The sequence below is a fragment of the Lepidochelys olivacea genome (assembly GCF_965140295.1).
Source record: "Lepidochelys olivacea isolate rLepOli2 genome assembly, chromosome: 1".
Classification (NCBI taxonomy): Eukaryota; Metazoa; Chordata; order Testudines; family Cheloniidae; genus Lepidochelys; species Lepidochelys olivacea.
The window spans coordinates 230,588,973-230,603,271 of NC_140411.1; the positions used below are offsets into that span (position 1 = coordinate 230,588,973).

The window sequence follows — 14,299 nt, forward strand, 5'->3', positions numbered from 1 at the left end:
GGACACAAATCAGATGTCAAGAATTATAACATTCATAAACCAGTCGGAGAACACTTCAATCTCTCTGGTCACGCAATTACAGACATGAAGGTCGCTATCTTAAAACAAAAAAACTTCAAATCCAGACTCCAGCGAGAAACTGCTGAATTGGAATTCATTTGCAAATTGGACACTATTAATTTAGGCTTAAATAGAGACTGGGAGTGGCTAAGTCATTATGCAAGGTAGCCTATTTACCCTTGTTTTTTCCTGCCCCCCCCCCCCAACATTCTTGTTAAACCCTGGATTTGTGCTGGAAATGGCCCACCTTGATTTTCATACACATTGTAAGGAGAGTGGTCACTTTGGATGGGCTATTACCAGCAGGAGAGTGAGTTTGTGGGGGGGGGAGGGGGGTTGAGGGTGAGAAAACCTGGATTTGTGCTGGAAATGACCCAACTTGATTATCATACACATTATAAGGAGAGTGATCACTTTAGATAAGCTATTACCAGCAGGAGAGTAGGGTGGGAGGAGGTATTGTTTCATGCTCTCTGTGTATATAACTTCTTCTGCAGTTTCCACAGTATGCATCCGACAAAGTGAGCTGTAGCTCATGAAAGCTTGTGCTCAAATAAATTGGTTAGTCTCTAAGGTGCCACAAGTACTCCTTTTCTTTTAGTGCAGTAAAAGTTTCTCGTATACCTAGTTGCTTTTAAAAACATTGGTATTAGTGTTTGGCTCTGCTAACAGGGAAGCAGCAGACCTGGGATGGAAAGGGAGCTAGCTGTGTGTGTGCAAACAAATTTGAGACCATATACTGCTCTCATGGGAATTCTGCATATGGATCCAGTACAAACTATAGCTCCCATTGAGAGTATAAGGCATCTGAGAGCACATAAGAAACAGATATGCCATTCAGGAATGCCATAACGTAACATACACATGTCTGGTGTGGCTTACAGATGTATTTAATGCTAAAGGAAAAGAAGGAAGTCTGGAATTTTGGGAAATTATATATTCTTATGACTGCTTATTCTGGTCTGCAAAACTCTCAGACTCCCCCCGAAGATGCACATGTGTAGCTGCCCCCTGCTGGAAAACACAATATACTGTGCAGGGAAAATTCTAGCTAGAGCTGGTAGCAAAATTTTAGGCTATGTCTACAGTACAGCCTATGTTGGCATAATTTATATCACTCAGGGGCCTGAATAAACTACCCTCCCCCTCACCCCCCAGAGCAACATAAGTTACACCGGCATAAGTGCTCGTGTACACAGCGCAATGTCAGCGGAAGAGCTCCTGCTGACTTAGCTTCTGCCTCTCGCGGAGGTGGTTTTTTTATGCCAGTGGGAGAGCGCTCTTCTATCAGCACAGAGCGTCTTCACCACACGTGCTGCAGCAGCGCAGCTATATTGATTCAGCTCCCCCATGGCAGTGCTGTACGTATAAACATGGCCTTTATCAAAACAGTTTTCCATCTGAAAATACTGTTTCAATTAAACCAACTTGTGTGTGTGAAATTATATTAATTTCTGACAAATTTCCCACTGGGAAAAAAATGTAAGAAAAAATTCAAAATTTTGTTTTGAAATTAAATTTTTAATTTTTTCTTAAATGAAATTTTCAAAACAATTTTTTTCAGAATTTTCTGTTCACTAAATATCCACAATATTTGGTTTTAATCAAATTTGGAATTAAAACAAATTCTGAAATGTTGAAATTTTATGTAAAATGGAAATTTTGAATTTCAAACCGTTCTAATTTCAGCTACTGGGCTCTGGAGCACCTTCTCCCCAGGCCACTTCCAGGGCCTCCCACCCTGGAAGGTGGGGCTCAATTCTTCCTTTTCCCCCAGCCACTTGCAATGTCACTAGTTGATGGTGGGGATAAGAACTCAACAGTTCCCTATTCCCCTCCTCCCCTCTCTTTCCCTCCCTGTTTTTCTCATTTCTTCCTTCCCCCCCTACACCCAAAAATATGTTGGAGGAACACTGGCCTGGACCTAAGCCAAGCAGCTTCTATAAGAGAAGAACTTTTTATAAATAGATATTACCACAAACTTTCCTATTAGACTATGGGGACTTGGTACTTAAAAATCTGGGTGATCCTATTGGATTCATGTGTAGTTGAAAAAAAACGGTCACACTCCCCCTCCCCCCCCCCGGACCCCTCAAATGACCTTTACACATTGTCTCAAGTAAATACACTTGTTTTCCAGTTCTGGCAAATGTTCATCAAAAAGTATCTTATTCTTTGTTCACTTAGTGCAAAAAATATATAATAGCCTTGGTAATAGAATAGAACCTCAGAGTTACAAACACCTCAGGAATGGAGGTTGTTTGTAACTCTGAAATGTTCATAACTCTGAACAAAACATTGTGATTGTTCTTTCAAAAGTTTACAACTGAACATTGATTTAATACAGCTTTGAAACTTTACTATGCAGAAGAAAAATGCTGCTTTTAACCATTTCAATTTAAGTGAAACAAGCAAAGAAACAGTTTCCGTTCCTTGTCAAATCTTTTTCAAACTTTCCCTTTTTTAATAGTTTACATTTAATGCAGTACTATACTGTATTTGCTGCTTTTTTTTTTTTCGGTCTCTGCTGCTGCCTGATTATGTATTTCCAGTTCCAAATGAGGTATATGGTTGACCGGTCAGTTCATAATTTTGGTGTTCGTAACTCTGAGGTTCTACTGTGTGTGTGTATATATATTTAACTAGTAATATTTTTGTTTCTTTCTTTCATTACAGTAGATTACTAATTAAGGAAATCAACTGAACTTCAAATTTTTTATGTGCCAATACAAAATTATTATAGCAATTCCCAATTTTCAAACCACAGTGGGCCCCTTTTATAGGGAAGATAATTTTTAAAGAATTACCTGAAGTGCAGGTTCACTGTCACTTGAAATACAGACTGCATATCAGAAAATACTAAAAAACCCTGGGACTTTCAGTTTCTATTTCACTGTCTCAGAGTTATCTGTAAATGGACTTTGTATAAGTATTTAAAGGTGAATCATCCTTTGGCAATGCTTTTTGCTTCTTAAATTAGATAAAATACTGCAAATAATCCAAAAGCAAATGCATACCTTTTACACTCCAGACTTCTCTTGTACTAAAAAGTAAGGAGTCTTTACCATTTACCCACTTTATTTAACAAAACACACAGACTTACAATTGCATCCCCATGCAACTTCAACAAGATATATGCAAACTCCTAACAGCAGCTGTGCTTTGCTTGTCTCTGGGTATTGTGCTAAGCAGCATTTTTAGTATTCTCTAAAAGCAGTGACAATCATATAAATGCCCACTTAATGTTTCCCCCCTCTCATTTCAACCTTTTAGAATATAGCAGTGAGTGATATAGTAAAAAGACTGTATAACAGTCTCAGATTGCTTTTTTAGCATCTCTTTGACAGTTCTGTGTTTAAACACTTGGCTGATGTCTGGGAAATTTACATTAACATACTTTTTTGTATGGTGTATAATCTTGAATAACATTGTAAATCAACACTCCTCCTTAAGTCATTTGTAAACTGTTAGATCTAGCCATTTCTGCAACATAAAAGTCAGCAATTAAATCAAACACTAAAATAACAAATAAATACACTATTTTTCACCGCTACATTTGCAAAATGGGAATTCTTTAAATACATAGATATAGATAAATAAAACTAGGAACATATGTTAGAAAAAAAATCTGCTAATATTCAAGCATATATTCCAGGATACTCTGTTACATGTTCAGTAATTGAACAAATGTATTTCTAAAGGAAAATGGATCGCCTTCTAGTCTAGGACCTTCATTTGCAGATCCTTTGTTCCTGCTTTAAACCACCTCTGTCTATGCAGAACCAATGTACTGCCCTCCTGCGTACAGGAGTCATTGTGCAGCATAGTTCAGCCCCTAAGCCACTGGATGAATTTTAGTCTGTAAGAGTTTTCTCTTTATATTTAAGCTATAGTATGAAATTCTATTCCTGATTCTACCATTAAAAACAACCTTAAAAATTCTTAATGGGGATGAAAAAATTCTACAGGAACTTTTTTTTTACCTTTTAAAATAACGTATATATCTGAGGGACAAAGAAAGGACAGGACACAGAGAACTGTATAAAAAAGTAACAGTAAAAAAATCACTTCACACTTACTACAGGGATTTCATCACAACTTGATACTGACTCCAATTCAGATCCTGCAAAATAATCCTCAGTGTCCCCAACAGCTCATCTTCTCAATGGGAAGACTACAAAGGGGTTGGTACTATGTCAGTATATGCACACCACAAATAATAATGTTTTACATTTATGTATAATGCGTTATGGTATATGTTCCAAGCACTGTATAAACAGTCACTAATTAACATCTCTGTGAGGCATATGGCTAGGTATTATTGTCCCTATTTTACAAATGGGGAACAAGACAGAGCCTGTGATTTTCAAAGGTGTCTAACGGAGTTAGGTGCCCAGTTCCTATGGGATGGGATTTGGGTGCCTACCTCCCTTAGTGAAAATACTAGCCAAAGGTCACAGCCATGTCAGAATTAGATTCTGTACCTCTTGCCTCCCAATCCTGCCTTTATGTCTCCAGACCCCACTGCCTTCAAGAAAAACTCCACTAAAGCCAACAGTTAAACACTGGGGTAAAACTTATGAGGCCAGAATCAGACCCACAGTTTGTAATGATAGAACTAATTTTTAGACAAAAAGGGGTAGGGGGAAGCCGTGCCATTGGGGTATTATGGAAATAGGAGTCATTCCGCGGTTCCTACAACAGGAGGAATCATAATTTTGACTTTAGCAATACCACGGCTGTGGAATGGACACTGACCCACATTTCAAACTGCAGTGGTACAAATGGCCCTAAGTCGGTGCAGCCAGCCTTGGGAGGATGACTAGCGCAGCGGGGGAGATCCTCTAATATAGCAGCACCTACATCATATGCTCCCCACTGCCAGGACAGGAGGTGTGGGTGGAAGAAAGTGATCTAGCTCAGCTTCCTTACACTCTGGTGATCCCCAACTGCCTTGTTGACCCTTGAGGCTACTGGCAGCTCATGTAATTTACAGAAGTCCTCAGGCTGCCCTAAGTTAGGCCAGAGGACTGGCCCTGCACAGGCAGCCCAGACCTGTGAGAGACTATAAATTCATCTTTGCACCCTTCTCTCCTGACCTATGCTGTGTGCTCCTCAATTGTAGCCAAGAATCTGGGATACTGTATGTTAAAGAAGTGCAATGAAAACCAACTTTTTTTTTTTGGTATGCTTAGTCTTTTTAAAATGACATCTGTTCTAAATCCCTATACAGCTCAGTGTTTCTCACTGCATTTCCAAAGCCATTCTTTTGTAAATAGATAATTAGTACTTAAGCACCCCTTTCAAGAGGTTTCTACATTAACATAAAAATAGTATAATTACTGATGGTCAAAATGGCAAGAGTACACTTTGTAAATTCTAATTTCTTTTGCTGCTCAAGACGGATGAATTTCTTTCTTCTTTGCCACCACTTAAAGCTGTCTTAAATATGACTATTACTGCACCCTAAAATATACCTGTTAAAACAAGAAGGAAAACATCTACCATCACTGCAGAAGTTTCCATTTTAGAAAGGACCTGACACTAAGATTGTTTTCTTTAATGAAGATTTGTATCTTAAAACAACAGGGATACTGACTAGTGATCAAAATTAGCTGATTTTTATATAAACAGCAATGCTATAACAATCATCAACAGTGTATAATTATAGCAATGTAGAATATTAGTATAATTCTGTTCAAATGGGCATTTTCATTCCAAAACTATTTTCAGGTAATGTCAATTTTCAGTGAGAAAAATTTGACCCTTTGTGGTAAAATTTCATATGGGAAATCACAGCCCTGAAGTGAATTTGTGTTGAGAAGTTTGATAAAATTCTGCTTCTCCATTTTTGAGATTTGAAAATAAGAACAAAATGGCGGTTGTCACCAATTAAATGTTCCAGGTGTGTTTCATTTTTGCACTGTAACTCTAAGCTTTATTTCAAATTTGGCATGAACTTATTCCTCAAAGAAGAAGAATGCCTTTGACATATTTAAGGTAATTTCATTCAGAAATAATGAAGCTAGGAACATTAGAAAATGTGCAGCATAATTAAATAATCTTCTGCGTCTACACACAAGATCACAATGCTCCACATACACACTCACACAAGTGGGTGTAGAACTGGAGCGTCAGATTGAACATTTAGCTCAAATGTCATAAGTGTAACTCAGAGCCATGTTGTGCTCTAGAGCCTTGGAGTATATAACATTTGGAAATATTCATGCAGGCTGGAGCAAACTACACAGATCTTTTCCAATACCATCATTAAAGAATGCAATGGGTGGGGGGGAGAGCTGCACGTCTAATTTGATGGCTGCACTAGGACAGAGACGATGTTTTTGTGTTTGTTCTATAAAGCGCCTCATGCATTTTTGGGTGCCAGATAAAAATAAATTAATAAAATAAAAATAGTGAGAGGACTGAGTGCAGGGGATAACCACAGCACAGCGTGTCCCCAGTATTCAAGAATAAGATCCAACTTAACCATCCTGCATTATATATTGATGAATAATATCTAGGCAGAAGGGCTCTGGATTATTTTCAAATGCTTAAAGTGACATCAGTGTGTGGGGCACATTGAAAATATAGCATAATCTCAAGTTTTCTTCCAACCCATTCCTTATGATGGCATCCGAAAGCTCAATGGTCTTGTGTCCCCACGACACCATCTACGGTATTTCAAATTCGGAACCTTCTGAAATCCAAATGCACTTTGGGCTCAGAGTGTTTCAAGAAAAATGAGCTCACGGAAGAGACTGGGCCAAAGAGAGGAAAATAACAGAGGTAACAGTATCAGAAAAAGAAAAAAAAACAAGCTTGAAGAAAGAGAGAAAGGGCTTTAGGTCTGCCCTATTTTGCATAGCACCTAAGCACATGTTCAACTTTAAGCATTCGCTTAAGTTCTATTAAAGTCAGCGCTTTTAAAGTAAAATATACTTGACATCAAAGACAGGGAGCCTGAATTTGATGTGGAGAAAATGGAGAAGCAGCCACAGAATTTGGTCAGGTGATCTCGGAAAGCTTGAGAGGAGGATATAGGCAGAAACCGAAATGCCAGGGATCCAAAAGAGTATGAGGGAAGAAGAAATGGAAGAGTGGCAGCCAGCACCGCACACAAGAAATGTGGACATGAAGAGAAGGTGGGACACGGGGCTGTAGTTTGAAAAGCAGGTGAGCAAGGGAAGGCCTTCTAAGGATAGAGGAAACTGTCGTATATTTGAAGGCTGAGGGGATAGAGCCAAAATAGAGAGAATGAAGGTAAAGGGAGAGGAAAGGGAGAGCTGAGACTAGGATGAAGGAGAGAATGCAGTCTGGGAGTGAGCAGGAAAGGATGTCCGAGAGGGTAAACGCTCTTGCCAGATGGTGTCAATTTTTTTATATTTTTTGGGGGGGAAAAATTAGCAAGATCCCAGGCAAAGAGGGAAGAGGAAGAGAAGGAGGTGGCTGGCGAATGGAAGAAGCTCTAATGGTTCTAGATGCATTAGTCAATAAGGAAGGTAAAGTACAGCAGGTTTTCAAAGAAAATGGATGTGTTTTTTACTTTATTTATTTATTTAAATTAAACACATAGAAACACCCACCTATTCAAATGCTCTAGACAGCTTGACAGAGATTTAAAATATAAATCCAGAAAAAACAACACCAGTCCCTTCAACAACAAACAACTATTATAAGCATAACGAGCAAAACATTCTCATACCAGACTACACAAAAGGGCACCACTCCTTAGGAATCCAACAACCAACCCCCCCCACCCTCCAAAAAAACCCTATAGCTTGAAATCCCATGCCCCACACACCTCAATCCTCTCCAAGTGACCATTCAGAGAGATCAGCCTGGCAGCAAGCCTTAATGATCAGCAAATTCTCAGACTATTTTGGAGCAAGGAGAAAAACAATTCCATTCACGAGGCCATCATGAAGAAGGCTCTGCCAACAACTCCCTCACCTATAACCTATAAACTGAGGGGATTTCAGCTTGAGGACTTCTGCTGTTCACAGCTGGGGCAGTATCATGTAGGAGGCCAGGCAGTCTGTCAGGTAGACAGGAGCTCAGCAGCAACTCAGACATGCAGTCCCTTTCTCTGCTGACTAACAATGCTCTAATATCGCTTCCCTTCCACACTACTGGGTAAATATTGATTTTGTGTACAACAGATAAACATGGGGTTTGGAACGGTTTTTGTGCACTAACGTTTGTACGTTATTGCAATATAGTGTGAAGACTCAGAGTGGAACTGAACATTGCTTAGTGTTGTAAGAGTGTCCTATTGTCCTGTAATGCCTGGGCACAGAAAGAGTGAGTGGAAGGTACTGTTACAGATTTCACTGCAAATGACAATGCTTTTGTGTGTATGTTTCCACCTTACTGCATTGTTAACTTTTTTTTTCTTAACTATTTTGTTAGACATATTATTGGGCTTCCAGAGTCAAATCAATATTAGCATGAGCCTGCCAAAATTAGGGTACAGGTTTGCTTGTAAATATTTTTTTGAACTAGAAAGGCCTGACATTTTTCTTATTGCATCTCAGTTTCCTTGCTTCTGTCAGCTTTGTGCCTGATTCCTAGCCAATCCCACAGTGGGAAATGCCATAGTAAGTAGTTACGAAGACAGGAAAACACAGGAAAATATAAATTAAAGAAAAAAGCCCAGCCCCTTAAAATGTGTACTTCATGTACTTTTTTTAAAGCCACTCACCCGACCCAAAATTTTTTGATAAATATCAGAAACAAAAATCCGTGTTTATGCTAAATCAGAGCACCAGCACAAGAGGAACACAGACCATGATTTTCTCTGGAAGCAGCGAACTCTAATTTCCACTGTAATTTTTTTTTTAAGCACATACATAACATTGTAGAAGTGCATGTAAATCACCACTTGCCTGCCCAGTGGAACGGAATTTCAGCGATCAATGCCAACAGTTTCCTACAGAAGGCATCTACATCTGGTCTGCCACATCCAAGACAGCAACCACAGACATGCGTTTTGCTTTGTTTAGAATTCATCGCTGCGGTGCAGCTGAGCCTCAGACAGAAAAACTATCAGCCTCCAGGGTTAAACAGACAAATGCTTTTCTCACCACAACTTTTTATGGGGAGGGAAAGCCATAACAATGTATGTAAGAGTTCTTATGCAAATCATAAAAGGCCCAGTGACTTAAATTGCAACTAGTGCCAAAAGTTGTTTATTGTACATTTTCCCCCGCTTAAGAGTAGAAAGGCAGAATGGATGAATGATAACATGAATCTCATTTGCTCAGCTGGAAAGAGCATAATATTTTTAAAAATCCAAATTCTAAATATTACCATTCAAACACAAAGCTAAATTAATATTCATCATTCCTGAGTGCACGATGTTTTACTAGGAGGCAGAGAGGGTTAATACATTCATTAAATCACGTTTACTTCCAAAATGGCAGCTAATCTGATACTTACCTAACCATTCATTGAATTTTTTAACTTCGCTAGGAAGTCCCAGTTCAGTGAAGTCACCAGCATGTATTAAAACATCTCCATAGGGCATTTGGATTGGATCAGTTCTTGAGTGAGTGTCAGAAATACAGACAAATCGGGTATATCCTGGAGGTTTGGGGGCATCATGGGGCACAGGATCCACCCTATGGGAAACGCATCATGAGAAGGTTATGAAATAGAGTTGACTACATAACCTTTTTAGTATTTACTTTGCAATTCCAATACAGTTTTCAGTGTTACTAAAGATGACGTATTCTGGATCTGTGTGGTGAAAGTCACTTATTAGAAGAAACTCACAGAATTAATAGGAGGTGTAAGAATTTTGGAGTTCACATCATAGTGCTTTAAATATTGTCTGGGTACACCTATTAGTTGAAAGAGATTATGGAAAAGGGATTGTTTCAATGTTATTGTCATATTTCAGACACTTACAAATAAAACAAAGGCATTTCCAATTTCAAAATAAGAATACCATCCTGTGTTCATCGTTTAGATAAGATTGCACACTATATTGAGAGAAGCATTTTATCACATATATAAATACATTTAAATGCATTTTCCAAATCGTATTTTTTCTGCAGGTTATAAAATTCCAACAAATTTAATTAAAGCATTTTTGGAGATATGGTTCAGTGTGTTAATGCACCAGCAGATAAGAACTCTACTGACAGCTGCTGCAAATGCACATTCTAACCTTACTATTGTCAGGACAATTGTGGTAACTCTCTGGGCTTAATTATACTAAGTAAATCAGATGCAGTAAGGGGTGGTGCTGCATTGTATAGTGCCCAATTTCAAGACTCAAAACTGAGGAAAAGAAATGATTTGACCCACTTTTATGAAGCTGCCTCATGATTTAGGTAAGGAAGGCAGAGAACACAAATCTGCTGCATGAAATATACTTATTTGCAACTCATTAAATTCCTTCACCCTCAACACATTTCATTACAATATATAGAAGTATGTATGTGTAACTGTACCATAGCTGCAATTTCAGTGGGGGTAATTTTGGTGGAAAAAAAACAGAAATCCAAGAGCTTTATTAATATCAGTAAAATCTCAGACAGAATTATAGTTTTATATGAACAATTTAGTTTTGTAAACATTTGTCTTAAATGACTAAGAACATTAATTTAGTTCATTGTTATGTATAATTTGGATCTTTCCCCATCTGATCTGCTTTCCTCTTGGCTCAATTTAAAAAATTTAATTAGGAAAAATTAAAGTTATAGATCTTTATTATTATAAGAACATAAGAATGGCCATACTGGGTCAGACCAAAGGTCCATCCAGCCCAGTATCCTGTCTACCGACAGTGGCCAATGCCAGGTGCCCCAGAGGGAGTGAACCTAACAGGTAATGATCTAGTGATATCTCTCCTGCCATCCATCTCCACCCTCTGACAAACAGAGGCTAGGTACACCGTTCCCTACCCATCCTGGCTAATAGCCATTAATGGACTTAACCTCCATTAATTTATCCAGCTCTCTTTTAAACCCTGTTATAGTCCTAGCCTTCACAACCTCCTCAGGCAAGGAGTTCCACAGGTTGACTGTGCACTGAGTGAAGAACTTCCTTTTATTTGTTTTAAATCTGCTACCCATTAATTTCATTTGGTGGCCCCTAGTTCTTATATTATGGGAGCAAGTAAATAACTTTTCCTTATTCACTTTCACCACACCACTCATGATTTTATATACCTCTACCATATCCCCCCTAATAATGTTAGCATTATTAATGCTAACACTTTGGTGTTTATGGGAAAAGCTTTCAGAGGATCTCAAATTGTTTTACAAACATAAGTTAATCTTCACAACATGGGACAGAGAAGAATTATATCCATTTTACAGATGAGCAAACCGAGGCATGGATGTTATGTGACCTGATAAGTTCATGTAGTCAGTAGTAGACATTAGTGAGACAACCAGGAATAGAGAGAGTCCTGTTCAAATTATTAAACAATACTTACAAAAATTCTCACTTTACCATTTATAAAACACATTAAAAAGCTAATGTATGAGCAAATTCTCTTTGTTATACTATTTTTCTATACTTTTTTGGGGGCGGGTATGTCTTTTTTAAAATCATTACATCTATGGGCAGGTTCTAGCAAAAGTCATAACTTTTCAAAAGTTTTTTTTTCCACTTTACTAAATCCAGGGAGTAATAACTATTTAATTCGAATGCTGTACAGCAGGAAGTATTAAGCCCAAGCTTCCTAAAGTTTCACACCTCTTGTCAATTTTTCAACAAAAAGTGACCGGAAGCGAGGCCAAAAGTTGGAGCATGAAACATGCACAAAAGCAGAAACTTGAGGTCTTACATCCCTGACTTCCAAACTTTTGCTCTCCCCATCCCTAACTCTCCGTTATGCAGTTTTAAATTATGGATACTTCTGAACTGCAGAAGAAGGTAGCCAGAAAAATAATGTACCTTTCCCAGGGTTCTCATGCATTTGTACAAAATAAATAAAATGTGCTGATATGAATTTACATTGCTGGGTTTTCAGTGTAGGTCATAAAGTGCATCCCTTAAATATGCCTCTTCCCTCTTGCCTATCACTGGAACAAAGCCAAGGTGAACAGCAGTAACTTGTGCATCAAATCATAACCTAAATTTCACATGGTCCTCCTCTGAAGTTGAATGAAAACACAACAGACTTAAAACGGCAAGGTATGCAGCACGCAATACGTACGCTTTTCCTTATGCACAATTTAGAATTTTATTTTGTGGGAAGCATTTTCCTGATTCACACTGGTCAGCCAAGGTATGTATTGCTTTAAAACCTTGTACAAAGGGCCAAAAAATGTATCAGATATAAATAAATATGATAAATAAATGAAATACAGATCACAGTGTCACAAAAATATGCACACATTAAGGATGTGTGAATTGCTTTTGCAGTACAACAGTGCAAACGTATGTCAGGTTTCACATAAACACATTTAATTGTATTGTAGGACACAATTTCTTAAGGCCTGAGACTGATGTCCTTGAGCAACACCTGACGCCCTGAGTAGCCCCACTGATGTCCAATGAACTGTTTGCACTGTGAGTAAGGGAAAGAGAAGAATGAGGCCCTTACGATCTATATGTTTTGTTTAAATAGCATATAAATTGAAAAGCAAAGCTAAAATTTCAGGACAACAGTTGTTGCTGGAGGTTGGTATATACACAGGGCTTCAAAGAAGTTTCATACAGAAGCAGAGGTTTGCCTGCATACAGCCAGGATCAAGACCTTAAATCTTCAGGGGACGACTGTCACGATTTATGTCTTCTACAGCTCTAATTGCAATATCAGTGCTTAACAAACAGTAGATGACAATTATCATAATAAAATACATTTGCCAACTGTAGCAATCCAAAGCACCTCGCAACGGAGGAACAAGAAAGACAAAGATGGAGCCAGGAAAATGCTGTGAGAGGTTGGGAATACTCCTGGATGGTGTAGTTAAGGTAAGACAGGGAGTGTAAGACAGCACTGAGCACCAGAAAAACTGTGTACTAGCTGTAAGGCTGAAGTCAGAAGCGCTTTGGAGGAGAGCCAAAAGCACTGAGGAGAAAAGCATTTATGGAAAGTTTGGGGGTGAGTAAGTTTATATTGGGTTTATTTGTTATTACTTGCAACATCACTAAACTAGGGATTTTGAAGCATATAAGTCACTAATAAGGTGAAATCCTGACCCTGCTGAAGTCAATGGAACAACTACTATTGATTTCAATGGGGCCAGGATTTCACTCATAATATTTAAGGGCATAAAGGAGATGCAACATTACATTTCTCACCATTCTGTTAATTTGTAAAAGCCAAGAACAATATAAATACTGTAGGTATTCACAAAAATTCTTCAAGATTTCTACTGTCTAGACAAATAGAGTTGGTCAAACTACTGTTATAAATATTATTTGTTACAACTTAGCACATTTTCTGGTTTGCATGAACGTTTTTCAAATGCATTAATTATTCATGAGTGTTGAACACTTTTGGGGAACAATTTTCAGAGACTGGCTTGTTTGTGAACTGCTCCCTTTAGAGTATTCACTGTGTTGTGTGGTGGATCACCAAAGTCACATGCTATTGTATTCACTCACTGGCTGGGTGACCGCAACATTAAACAAGAGAATAATGAGTAGCAAATGGCCAATAATGAATAACTAATTTCGAACCCAAATTTTGTGACGAAAACTCATATACGCAACTTTTGGGATTGGCAAACGTATTCATGAATGCCCAGCGGCTGTCTGAATACACACATATAATGAATAATATGCCCCACAAATCTCAGAGATCTGAACTTGGCACTTCTGTTTGCCAAAATATTTGTGAATCAATTTTTTTGTTTTTGTTTTCTGTTACCATTTGCCAGCTCTGCAAACAAAAGATGTTCCCTGATGCAGATATTATATTTGTTTTATTCGTTATTTGTATCGGGACACTACCTAAAAGCCCCAGCTAGGGGTCAGGACCCTACTGTAATTGGCATATATAACAAAAACCTGCTCCAGAGAGTTATATTCTAACTCCGCCCACATGCAGGCATGTGTCCACATTAGCCTTCAGGTTTCCTTTCTATGGTGTACAATTTGTACCACAATTTGCATGTAAAATATCAATGAAAAGATACATACCATCCACTCACGTTTTTTTTTTTAAATGAATCATTCCCTATGTTTAGAAATCACCAAAATGTATTAAATGTAGTGGATGAAACTAAGCCAATTTATTCAGTCCTGCTAAAGTTTTTTTTAAATGAAAATC

General features: G+C 38.1%; 1 protein-coding gene across 5 annotated transcripts in view; it reads right to left on the reverse strand.

The window, feature by feature from the left end:
• MPPED1 (metallophosphoesterase domain containing 1) overlaps window positions 1–14,299 on the reverse strand; it is a 94,736-nt gene that overhangs the window by 64,999 nt on the left and 15,438 nt on the right. For all 5 annotated transcript variants that reach the window (XM_084636480.1, XM_084636483.1, XM_084636481.1 and 2 more), the window contains exon 3: window positions 9,502–9,683. In XM_084636480.1, coding sequence (XP_084492606.1) covers window positions 9,502–9,683 — 182 coding nt within the window. The remainder of the gene's footprint in view (window positions 1–9,501; window positions 9,684–14,299) is intronic.